Source organism: Eutrema salsugineum, unplaced genomic scaffold, assembly GCF_000478725.1.
Source record: "Eutrema salsugineum unplaced genomic scaffold, Eutsalg1_0 scaffold_17, whole genome shotgun sequence".
Taxonomy (NCBI): domain Eukaryota; kingdom Viridiplantae; phylum Streptophyta; class Magnoliopsida; order Brassicales; family Brassicaceae; genus Eutrema; species Eutrema salsugineum.
In genome coordinates this window covers 2,920,020-2,933,002 of record NW_006256852.1, presented here as the reverse complement: position 1 = coordinate 2,933,002, position 12,983 = coordinate 2,920,020, and the positions used below count along the sequence as shown (strand labels likewise).

Here is a 12,983-nt window from a genome sequence, read left to right as displayed (position 1 = left end):
TTTATGCTTAAAGCCACATTTATCTTGCAGGGTGAGATGTGTTTCAAAAGATTGATCAGTTAAAATTAACTTATAAAAGCCATCAACTAATATTCCAGATTCAATATGATTAGAGTTCAGAAATAAATTGAAACAACCATCTCTTTGAGTAGAATTAAAACCAGCCAAATCAAGTTTGCTTAATGAAACTAAATTACGAGAAATAGATGGAACATAAAGAGTTTGGTACAAATCCAAACAAAATCCAATATCCATAATGAGACGATAAGTGCCACTAGCTTCAACTGGCGCTTGGTCTTGGTTACCCATAAGAATATAGCTTTCACTTGGATTTATGGTCCAGGTTGTAACAAATCCCTGCAAGGAATTGGTTACATGTACATTAGCACCACTATCAATCCACCAAGTATTAGAAGAAACATGAGTAAGATTGGTTTCAAAAAAGCGTACTGAACCCATAGAGTTACCTTTCTTTTCAAACCATTCTTTTCTTTCTGACAATCTTTCTGAAAGTATCCAGACTTTTTGAAAAATTTGCATCGGTCATCTTTCTTTGCCTTTTTCTTCTCATTAGCTTGTGCAACTTCATTATTTTTGGGTGGTGCTCTTTTATGGCTCATTTGATGATGCCTTTTCCCAGCTTTAATCCAGCTCCTTGGACATAGTGGGCAACCTTAATACCTCCACGACCAAGCTTAGACTCCTCTTGGACCAATTTATTGGCCAATTCATTAGACATCAATTTTTCTTCGATGGCATTGTAATTGATCTGAAATGGTCCATACTGAGGAAGCAAATAATTCGGGATAAATTGGAAAAGAAATGAATCATCCACACTCATTCCCAAATGCTTTAGCTTAGCTGCAAGGTTGGTCATTTCAATGCAATGATCATGCATAGACCTTGTGCCATCATACTTTATGGTTATAAGATCTGCCATAAGTTTCTCAGGAAGGGATTTATCTGCAATCTTAAACCGTTCTTCAATAGCTGTTAGATAAGCACTAGTTTTTTCTGCAACTGGAAGGGAAGTTTTGATGTTGCTAGCAATTTTCATCCTTAAGAACATAATGCTCAATCTGTTCGCTTTCTCCCATGCTTTATGGAAATCATTTTCATCCCCAGTACTATCCTCGGTAAGTGGTTGTGCATCCTTCTGACGAAGGGCCAAATCCAAGTCTAGTATTCCCAATGTGAACTCAACTTTCTCTTTCCATTCTGAGAAGTTGGTTTCAGTGAGAATGGGAACATTAGAGACCATGGATGACAAACTAGTTGGAAACGATGCTGCATTCATAGAGATACAATAAGTTTTAATTAGGCTTCATAATCAACACCATAAAATTATCTTTATGCATATGATAAGAAATTCTAGTGTTTATGTGGGAATCACATAATTTCAAAAATTATATATGCATAAAACTTTATTGAATGATATATTGAATTACTCAACCTAAGTTATCTGTGGATATCCTTAGCCAAAACAATACAAATACTCTAAGATATTGATAATTTCTCATGTTTATAGTCTACATGTGAAGGTGATTAATGCAGTAATACATGGAAGGAATCATGTTGCATAATGATGTGTGACCGCCATGACTCTCATTACTTATTAGAGTAGTCAAGACACTTATGATGACCAAATGAATAAAATAAAATAATAGCATATTATGCCGGCCTTATAATTCCATAAAGAAAAAATTAATGGATTTACCAAGTAAGAGACTGTAATAAATAAATTCATCCCTATAATATGGTCTTATATTCATCCATTTTCTATTAGAATAATGTTATTATTAAATATAATTGGTGTCTAAATATATTAGAAATAAAAGAGTAATTCCTAAATATCTCTACTTTAATGGATGATTGAGATTAAATCTATGGAAACCCTAATGAGGAATTAGGTCCTCTCTCCACCTATAAATACTTGCCATTTGACCATCATATATGCAAGACTTAAGAAAAATAACACCTAAAAGTTCTAGGCAAGGGGAGAGAAATCTAATCACCTAGCTTAAACATTTCATCTTACATCCAGGGAAGATCCTTTTCTCTTTGCAACTATGAATGCAAGTAATTCTATAAACCTTCTTATGAATCTATTATGTGATCATCTAGTTATTTAAAGATCTTGGAGTTCACTTACAGAACACACTCTGTATCCAATCACTTGACTCTCTTGATATTCTTTCTCTCTGCACATTTATATAATCTACCATCATCATTTGGAATTCTCTTTATGGCACTGTCTGGCCTACCTTTTTAAGCTGTTGAATTAACAAATTCCACCACAAGCCAAAGTTGCTGGCTTGGTTAGATCAACAGCGTGGATTTTATTATTTCTAAGAGACTATTTTAAAAAATTTATAAGACACTGTTTAGAAGTTTTGTTTCATTATTCTTTCTTTTTTTTTCGTAGAATTTTTTTCTATACAATTTTTCATATTTTGATGGTGGTTAATTATAATGAATGCCATAATGATGTGTTTTTTTTTTAAATGTTGTGTGCTATTAGTACATTCCAAAAATTTTGATATACAAACTTGATTACCAATCATATCTATCTAGGAAATCAAAATCATTGAATTCAGATGATTGTCTGCTTGCATTTCAAGGTTGGTTCCAGATGGTGATATTGAAAACAAAATAATGATGGAGTTGGATGCATTTACAAATGCTACATGTCTCTTTGCTCATAATTTGGCAATTAAGCTTAGGTCGACAAAATCACTAGATAACATTAGATGTAAGCTAAATTTTTTTTTTGCATTTTAATAGCAGAATGGTCGTGTTACGCATCGCCAGCTTCAAACCTTTAAAACCTGCTTTAAAGATTATTATTAGTCTCACTTGTAGTGTTACCGGTTGTGAGAGAAATTAGGGTGTTTTCAACTTATAAGTAACATTAATTCTAGTAATAACTTTCATTTACATGATAACATTATTTCTCCAGATTTTACAACTTATTATCCTTATCTCTGACATTTTCATGCCAAGAAAAGAAGTTCATTGGCACAGAGTTGATTAACTGATATGGTTTTTGTGAAATATAATCTGCTTCGTAAAGTCCGTACAAAAAGTGATACCATTGATCCTATTCTCTTGAACAAGAATGATGATGGTAATGAGTGGCTATTTGGGAGAATGGGTGGGAAGCACTCTTCTAATGATGAAAATCATGATTTTGTATTTGACGATGATGACTTGACATGAAATGTGGCTAGCCAAGCCACAATAGCTAAAGATCCTAGCTATTTTAACAGAGCAGCAAGAGCAACTATAGCTGACAAAGGAGGGGGTGTTGCTACTAGTTCCGTTCAGACCAATTCACAATCATATCGTAGTCGCAAACCATCTTCTAGCGTTATGTCGTTGGTTGATGACGAAAATGATGATGAGATGGAAGAGGATTTAGGAACAGATTGCGAGGATGATTATGATGATGATTATAAGAACGATGATCATGGTGATATAGATTTTTAATGTTTTAGGCTATCTAACAATTATTAATAACAATTATGTTTGCTGCTTTTCTGTACTTTTTAATAGTGTGGATTTGGTATTTTGGTTTTTTATTGTAAATGTATGTTATTATGAGATTAAGAATGATGAATGCATCAAAATCTATACCATGCACACGACTTTGTGCGCCTTACCACAAAGCAATGCACGGGCCTTAGCGTCTCGGTGCAGTTTGAACAATTTAAAACAGAGTTTGTGGGAGACATATATCTCAACTACTTGAGAAATTCACCATAAAACTTATTATTTCTTAATTTTCTTTCCGGATCGAGAAAAGAAAGATCTCTAACATACAATGTGGATCAAAGGATCATATGTTACCTGTGGCGTCTAATATTATTCAATTGAACAAAGTGCGTTTATATAGTTTGAATGAACATACATGGCAAAAACATGGCTCCAAATACAAGTGTTTTGCCTAAATTCTCCAAGGTTACTTCAGAGAGGACAAAAACAGAAGGTGTGTAAATTCAGGTATGAGACATTTCAAATGCCTTTTATACATAACAAATCCATACAAAAACAAAAGGAGAGAACAAAAAAAAAGTAGGACATGAGGAATTCCAATTAGTACTATTCAGTCTGAGGAATACTATATAAACCTCGTTGATTTTAGGTGATATCATCATCATACCTTGTCATCGTGGAACCACCACCTTGTCTCTTTAGGAGACCTCCCGTTCTTGCAGTTCTTCACATATCGGTCATTATCAGTCGGACGTTGCTGAGATGAGACAGATATAAAGCAACTGAAGATAGTAAGAGTTGTGTAGATGGGTCAGAGAGTAATGATCCAAAGTCGTTGGGAGTTAAAAAGTGTGGAAACCTTTTCCGGTGAACTCGACAACATTGAGAGAATGCTGATGCAGACTGAATTCACCGTCATTGCTGGAGACCATGAGTCATATAGAATATCTGCAAAAAGGAATAAGAGAGTGTTACATAATTCTATTGGAGTTTTTGGCTAAAAGCTCAGCATCATGAAGCGTATTCTTGATTACGTAATGTAACATATTGTGAATCCCTATATAATGTGCAAGTAATATGGTTTCTGCTTCATATAAAGAACAAAAGAAGGATGTGCAAGTTAATAGCAATTAGCTAGCAATTCAGAGGCCGCTATGATCATGGTAAAAGATTCTGAGGAGCATATGGTCAAAAAGGGACGGTATCGGTTTTCTTTATGCATCAGACAGACTAGGAAATGGATAGACTAAACAATATCGTTGACATTGTAATTTAGCACTCTTAAGGCATAACTATATTGCTCTCTTTTCACCACACATTACATCTTTGTGAGCAACCTATTAATGCATATGCATCGGTTTTGGTTTCCTCAGATGCATTGACATATGCATCCTATATAATAAGACTAATAAGCAAAAAAAAGAAGGCAATGTTCCGAAAGAAAAGAAAAAAAAACAGAGCAGGAAGAGGCACACATTCACAAATTGAGTTAAAAGCATTTCAGAGAAACCAAAAAACAAGATCATATGTGCAGAGAGAGTGAAGAGAAGTGAAGAAACAAGAGGAGGCTGAATAAAAATACCTAAACAAATATGTCCATTGCTGTAAATATGTGGATGTAGCGGTGCAGGTGGAACAAAAATTACCTGCTCAAACATCAAAACACACAAGAAAATAGAAAGAATGTCACTATCTCAATCTAATTGCCTGAGGTGAAACATGAAAACAAAAATAAAAACATCTCCATAACAAACAAAAAAAAACTCTAAACCAACTAGTTAAGTTAGTATAGCCACATCAGATTACAAGTCCATTAATCACACAATTAAGAAATTTGGAGAAGAGTGAAGATATCAAAATGTTGTTCCTAGGTGACTTTCAATCTATAGATATGACTGCAATGGAGCCTTCTCGAGCGACTAGAGGAATGCAAAAATATCCTATTAAGATTAGGAGTTCGTATTCCTAGTGGAATTGGGTTTTGGGACGTTAATAATATGAATCCTACAGGTTCGTATAGTTATTCACACGAATAATAAAGAAAACTAAGACGGGTATTTGCCTTAACTCGTTTTCTCTAGGATTTAATTTTGTTTTTGTTGTAGTTCTTTTCTCTAGCAAACTTCACAACACACAATTGGTTCCCTTTTTAGTTAGAAACATGCGCAAAACCCAAAACTTCTTCAATCAAAATATTTCACAATTCAGACTAAACTTGCCTGAGGAGCTTCCATGGGGTAATGTTCAGGAAAATCAACCTGAAGCTTATATGTTTCGTTCGCGTAGAGCGTACCTGGTGCTCCTATTACTTCGATTATCCATCTTTACAATCACACAAAAAGGGAAAAAAATTAACAGTCCATCAAAAATTCCAAAATCGGAAGAAAATATAGATTTGTGTTGTGTGTTTTGTGATGATACTTTTGAAGATTATCAGTGACTTTGTGCTTAAAACCAGTCGGAGGATTTACTTGCCACTCTGACAACTCTTTCTGTAGCCTATTACACGCGATCTTGCTTAACGCCTACGCATCATCGTCATGACAATTTTCAAAAAAATTTAAAAGGGACATCTAAAAATCGAAGAATACAGAGATAGAGTGAGAGTTATGAGGAGAGAGAGACCTTGCGTGAAGGTGAGGAAGAGCTGGTCATGGCGGAGACAGAAAGAGACGGAGAAAGAGACAAAAGAGAGAGAGAGAGAGAGAGAGAGGGGTTTTCTTTTGTGTTTGTCTCTGGATTTTTCTCTGTTCGAATATTGAAAGGAAAAAAATGAATAGTGAACAAACCAAAAAAAACCTTTTTCGGGAGTGAGGAAAGGTCACAAGAAAAGACACGTAAAAGAGCCGTAATTAGAAAATAAACCATAATTAATCGGACGGCTCAATAGTCTTCTTCGTGTTATCCTTCACCGTCTTTAGCTTTTTCGACTCCATAGACATCGAAGAGACGATTCTATTAAAATACGTATTATATATGTTTTTTTGTCGGCAAAAATACATATATATGTTTAAGAATTTTTTTATAATAGACCAATTAAAATTTTAATATTATTTGATAATCAGTTTTTTCGGATATCAAACAAAAAGTACTAAATTTACTATAGATGCTATCACTCCGTGTTAACATATCTTTCTTTGAATTATTTGCGCATAAAATGAGTGAAATAGAGAAAAAAATAAACACATTATTACTTATCCGAATTTCTTCAAGTGTAATATTAACTATCTTTATTTTTTCAATTTCCTAATTGTTAATCGACGTCTATTTTATAATAGAGTGCATGAGTTAGGCCTACCATGAGTTAAGATTCTAATTTTTTTTTTTGTCAACTTTTTGTTTTGTTTTTCATATATGGATAAAGTTGAAAATGAAATGATTTTTTCTTCAAAATTTATGTATTAGAATCTTCTTTTTCGAAATTTATGTATTAAAATCTTCTTTTTTTATATATAATATCTGGTATTTATTATCTAATACAACACAGTATTCGTCACTTTTACAACAAAACACGAGATCTATACTATTATTTGCGAAGTCAAAAATCTTACGTGTCGGTACCAGAATGATTTGCTTATGTGTCATATATACGTGTCATTTTTCTTAATTTTAATTGGATTATTATTAATCCTACGTGTCACTATGGTTAATATGATTTTCTATCAATTACGAGCCATCAAATTAATTAATGGATCATCGGTTTTGTTTAATTCACCGAATCTGTTAAAAAAGCCACCGAAAAAAATTAAATAAACCTTAAAACATCTATCATACACTATATAATACATATGTTTTTCACCTACAACAACTAACTCACCATTCTCTGAGGTCTAATTCCTCTTCTTAATTTTTTTCAGCAGCGTCTTTTTAATTTTCTTTTTCGTTAGAAGATTGTTATCTCTGTATTCATTGCTTCTTTTCATAGCGAGATGTGCAGAGATAACATTACCATATTTTCTTATGTTCGAGTTTTGTAAAGATAGCATCTTTATTTTTGTCGACCTTGATAAATTAACCTCATCTTCTTTATTTTTTCTTAAACCTAGGTATCATCCTGCAAAATACAGCTTATTGATTCAAACAGGTGATTCAAACAATGGATCTAACAGGTGATTCTTAAAAATAATTGTGATTAATTGGTTTTTTATTAGTTTCTTACAAATTTAAACTGATTACAAAAATTTAATTTTAAAAACTAACATACTCAGCATATTCTCTTATTTATTGTTTATTCTCTTATCTATTGTTTTCATCTGTTGGACAGGTGACTCAAATCAAAACGAGTCGGATTGTGTTCTAGATCCACATCACGAGCAGTCTAATGGTGATCAAGAATATGTCTATGCATTTATTCAAGCAAGTCAATGAGGCACTGCTCATGCTTTTAAAAATCATGTTTGCTACTCTTTTACAAACTGGTTCTCTCAAAGACTCGATGGCATTCGGAACTCCGTTCGACATCTCCTATTTCTCTAATTAAAGTTTTCATTAATAAGTTATTTCCCTAAATTATTCTCTCATTGTTTCTCTTTTCCTAATTCATTAAAAGTTTTATTATCTTCCCCTAAATTATTATGTCGTTGATTCTCTTTTCCTAAATAATAAAAAGTTTTCTTATCTTTAATATTTTAATTTTAATAGTATAGATTTGTCTTTAATGTAATGGCAAAAAAAACCTCAAAATAATCGAACTCCCCTACTATTCATATATTGGTTTAGGAACACTATTATTACTAACTCTATCTCATTGAATAAAGATATCTTAATACCAAGTATTTAAAAGATTAGTTATTCGGTTATGCAGGTTTACTTTCGAGAAGCCAGCAATATGCACCAGAAGATACCATGTTCAACCAATCTGGAGATGATATTACCTTGAAAAGAAAACGTTGTCAAATGGCCAGGAAAACAAGGATAAAATTTTGCGATCAAAAAGAGCACGTCATAATCATCAAAACGCAGGTTAGTCTTCATCTACCTCGAAATATAATTTTGTATAAATTTTCCCTCTGTGTCTGACATATTATATTAAAATATTTAACCAGATATCTTACCCAAACCAGACGGAATAGATGATTTCGTCTGTTTTGTTGCAACTGATGATGAGTCTGAAAATGAAGACACTCATCACAAAGAAAGATTATCTAAATAACAAGATACAGCTGATAAAGTTACAAATAATCAACAATTTTTACAAACCGACTGTTCTGATTTTGCTGATATTGGATTGGCTACCAATGGTAACTTTTTTTACAATATCTAATCTATACTATTTCAAAACCATATATTCGAATAAACGAGTTACTAATATATTTCATATTCAATCTACATAAGCTATTATGATGAAGGTGATCAAGCTTATATGTGTAGTCATTGCAATGCATACATGTGGTTTGAAGAAAGAATAAATAAAAGGCGCATTAAAGGAATCCCTGTTTTCACGATGTGTAGTCATAAGGGAAAAGTAACTCTAACTCTTCTTAAAAAACCACCGAATACAATACTCTCTTTACTTTACAACAAAGGTGATACTCAAACACATTTTCGTGAGAACATTCGGACATACAATATGATGTTTTCCTATACATCTCTTGGTGGAAAAGTGAATAATAATATCAACAAAGGTTATGGGCCATACATGTTTCAGCTGTGTGGTGAAAATTATCATAGAATATGTGATATGATACCAGCTACTGGTAAACAACCGGCTTTCTTGCAGCTCAATGAAACAAAAAATCGTATGGCTCATTTTAGGTATTTTTCATTTAACGTCTACAATCCAGATTTTAAAGTTCTAAATTCTATCTACTAAATTACTAAATCATTTACCTATTATGCAGTAATGATGGGACGCCCAATGGTCTAAGAGAGGAAATAGTCGAGGAATTGAAAAAAATGTTGGACCTCATAATACTCATGTCAAAGCATTTAGAACAGCTCGTGATAGGCTTTCAATGAGACCTGACTTGAATGGTATGCGCCTGGTACTCAGAAGCGGTAGAGCGACCGATGGTAGAACTCATAATCTTCTAACCGAAAATGAGGTCGCCGCACTAATATCTGGTGACTTTAGTGGTGATAAAGATAAGCGTGATGTTATAATAGAGAGTAATAAAGGTGAATTTCAACGGATCAGTGAGTTGCATCCAACTTATCTACCATTGCAATACCCATTGTTGTTTCCATATGGTGAAGATGGATTCATGTTAGGTATTGATATTGGTTTTATTAACATGGAGGGTAAAAAACAAAAGCATGTTACTATGCGTGAGTTCATCGCTTTCCGAATCCACGAGCGTTTGGGAGAATCTCCTATTATTATGATGTCTGGAAGACTTTTTCAACAATTTTTAGTGGACACTTATACAATGATCGAATCTAACAGGTTGCGATATATTTGGCTGAACCAGAATAATCTTCGTTTAGATCATTATGATAAGATTGTCTTAACTGCTGAAAAAGGTGAATCTAATCTTGCGGAGCAAGGTAGGAGAATTTTCATTCCATCTTCATTAACCGATGGTCCCAGGTATATGATGCAACACTACTTGGATGCAATGGCTGTATGCAAGTACTATGGATATCCAGATTTTTTTTTAATTACAATAACGTGTAATCCTAAGTGGCCAGAGATTACAAGATATTTGCAAAAACATAATTTAAACATAGAAGATAGGCCAGATCTCTGTTGTAGAGTATTCAAATTGAAGCTGGACAATCTTATGGACTATTTATCCGAAGATGAAGTATTGGAAAAAGTAAATTCAGGTATTTTCAATATATTAAATATTTAAAAAAAAATTAATTAAAAAAAATACTAAGCTTTTTTTTTACAAGCTTCTCTATAACTTATTTGATTTTTTGTTTTTCCTCGGCTCAGCAATGTACACAATTGAGTTTCAGAAGAGAGGTTTACTGCATGCACATATTATATTTTTCTTGGATCCAGAGTCTAAAGTCTCAACCGGGGATGGCATTGACAAGTTTATTTCCGCAGAGATTCCTGATAAGGATTTAGAACCTCATATTTACGAAGTGATAAGTGATTCAATGCTACATGGACCATGCGGTGAGTTAAATAAGAACAATGTGTGCATGCAGGATGGATCGTGGACTAAGTTCTATCCAAAACCTTTTAGTTCAATCACGAAGATTGACGATACTGGTTTTCCAATATACAAGCGAAGACCTGACGGTTTGGTTATCACCAAAAAGGGAATTGAACTTAACAACAGATATGTGGTTCCCTATAACAAAAACCTCTCACTGCGATTTCGTACTCATATTAATATTGAGTGGTGTAATCAGACTAGATCGATTCAATATGTTCAAATATATTAGTAAGGGTCCAGATTACATACAAGCTAAAGTTGAGAAAAATGGCGAAGAAGTTAAAGTTGATGATGAGGTCCAAAGATTCTTAAATTGCAGGTCAGTTATATTTCAACTACACATCTATATTATTCCATGTTATTAACAATTATTTTAACAAATTTTCTAAATATTAAGGTATCTGTCGCCATACGAAAGCAGTTGGAGGATTTTAGCTTTTCCTACCCATTTTTGTACCACAGCAGTTGTACAATTGTCTTTTCATTTACCTAATCAACAGTTTGTTGTCTATAATGAAGATGATCCCGTTGAAGAAGTAATTAATCGTCCATCAGTTGCACGGTCAAAGTTTCTAGCTTGGTTTGAGGCAAATAATCATTTTGAGGAGGCTGCCAACTTGACATATGATAAATTTCCAACTATGTTTGTTTGGGTAATAAAAACCAGATCCTGGAAATTACGGAAAACAGGTTTTGCTATTGGGAGAATTACGTATGTGCCACCTTCTTATATAGAAGCATACCATCTAAGAGTGTTGCTTAACATTGTCAAGTGTCTGAAAAGCTTTGAGGATTATTCAAAGTGGATGGAGTTATTCATCCTAAATTTAAAGATGCATGTTATGCTTTAGGATTGCTTGCTGATGATAAAGAGTATATTGAGGCTATTAAGAAAGCAAATTTATGGGCATCTGGCAAGTTCTTGCACCGATTATTTGCTATTATTCTGGCTTCTAATTCTGTCACTGCACCTCAAGATCTTTGGAATTCAACGTGGAAATATCTTACCGAAGATATCTTATACAAGATGAAAAAAAAACAAAAGAATCAAAGTAAATTTCCTAAACGTTTTTTCATATATTTCTATAAATGATTACTCATATTCTAATAGATAAATATATTTTCTTACCTTGCAGATTTGATTATGTTTGATATGCAGTTGAAGAATCACACATTGTTTAAGATAGAAAAATACATGCGTCGAAATGATAGCACTTTAAAGAATTTTGACACAATGCCTCGACCAGATGATGTTTCATTCGAAAAAGACAAGAATCCTCTGATTCTCGAAAAAAAAGTTATGATCGTGATAAGTTACGTGCAGCACATAGAGAAATGTTGAAAACCATCACCGATGAACAAAAGAGTATATATGATCATATTGGAGCAATGAACAACAATAATGGTGGTATGTTTTTTGTATATGGTTTTGGCGGAACGGGTAAAACTTTTTTATGGAGTATTCTTGGTGCTGCTCTTAGATCTGAAGGCATGATAGTTCTTAACGTTGCGTCTAGCGGGATAGCATCATTGCTGTTACAAGGAGGCCGAACTGCACATTCACAATTTGGCATCCCGATTGCTGTTGATTCAACAACAATGTGCTCAATAAATAGCAATTCACCTCAGGCTGCTCTGATAAGAGAAGCAAAGCTAATCATATGGGACGAGGCTCCTATGATGAGAAAATATTGTATTGAAACTCTAGATAGAAGTATGCGTGATATACTAAAAAATGATGACGTTTTTGGTGGGAAAGTCATTGTATTCGGAGGAGATTTCAGGCAAATATTGCCTGTTATTGTAGGAGGTAATAGCACCCAAACTCTTCTGGCTACCATAAATTCTTCTACTTTATGGGACAATTGTACGGTTTTAGAACTAACCAAGAATATGAGGTTTCAAAATGGTGCTGGAGGTGATCGCGTTAATGAGCTAGAGGCCTTTTCAAAGTGGATTTTAGATGTAGGAGACGGCAAAATTATTTCGACTGACAACGATGAAGCCAAGATTGAAATCCCTGACGATTTACTGATAAAATAATGTGTTGATCCTGTTAAAGAGATAGTAAGAGAAATGTATGGTGATTCATACAGATCAGAAAGATCCAAAATTTTTTTAAGATAGAGCAATTCTTAGCCCGAGAAATGCAGACGTAGGATTAATAAACGAATACATGTTGTAAGAAATACAAGGTAAACATATTTAACGCTTTATACATACGATCATACACATTAGCTTCATAACGTGATCAACTGAACTTCGTAAAACATTTTTCTAGCTGAGGAACATACATATTTAAGCTCGGACAGCATTGATACTTCTGATAAGGGCAAAATTGACGAAAAAGTTTACACACAGGAATATCTTAATAGT

The 12,983-nt window shown here is 33.4% G+C and overlaps 3 protein-coding genes across 3 annotated transcripts; 1 reads left to right on the top strand and 2 right to left on the bottom strand.

Moving 5' to 3' along the window:
- Window positions 1-616: 616 nt before the first annotated feature.
- LOC112087502 lies at window positions 617-1,297 on the bottom strand. The gene has a single exon (XM_024157415.1). It carries the CDS (start codon window positions 1,295-1,297, stop codon window positions 617-619), a length of 681 nt encoding a protein of 226 aa, XP_024013183.1.
- A 2,683-nt stretch (window positions 1,298-3,980) lies between these two features.
- On the bottom strand, window positions 3,981-6,220 carry LOC18020558 (probable ubiquitin-conjugating enzyme E2 18). The gene is made up of 6 exons (XM_024157497.1): window positions 6,121-6,220; window positions 5,917-6,020; window positions 5,715-5,817; window positions 5,078-5,141; window positions 4,355-4,443; window positions 3,981-4,252 (listed from the first exon to the last, which is right to left on the bottom strand). The coding sequence occupies exons 1-6, from the start codon at window positions 6,148-6,150 to the stop codon at window positions 4,157-4,159; spliced, it is 486 nt and encodes a 161-aa protein (XP_024013265.1). The 5' UTR covers window positions 6,151-6,220; the 3' UTR covers window positions 3,981-4,156.
- A 5,722-nt stretch (window positions 6,221-11,942) lies between these two features.
- On the top strand, window positions 11,943-12,650 carry LOC112087501 (ATP-dependent DNA helicase pif1-like). The gene has a single exon (XM_024157414.1). It carries the CDS (start codon window positions 11,943-11,945, stop codon window positions 12,648-12,650), a length of 708 nt encoding a protein of 235 aa, XP_024013182.1.
- The last annotated feature ends 333 nt before the right edge of the window (window positions 12,651-12,983 follow it).

What these genes read in the sequence shown, in the direction of transcription:
- LOC112087502 (XM_024157415.1), bottom strand. Translation starts at nt 1,297, where the DNA reads ATGAATGCAGCATCGTTTCCAACTAGTTTGTCATCCATGGTCTCTAAT.
- LOC18020558 (XM_024157497.1), bottom strand. Translation starts at nt 6,150, where the DNA reads ATGACCAGCTCTTCCTCACCTTCACGCAAG. An exon ending in CTTCCTCACCTTCACGCAAG is followed by an intron (nt 6,021 to 6,120) that starts GTCTCTCTCTCC and finishes GATGATGCGTAG; the next exon opens with GCGTTAAGCAAGATCGCGTG. An exon ending in CAATGGACATATTTGTTTAG is followed by an intron (nt 4,444 to 5,077) that starts GTATTTTTATTC and finishes TCCTTTTTGCAG; the next exon opens with ATATTCTATATGACTCATGG.
- LOC112087501 (XM_024157414.1), top strand. Translation starts at nt 11,943, where the DNA reads ATGTTGAAAACCATCACCGATGAACAAAAGAGTATATATGATCATATT.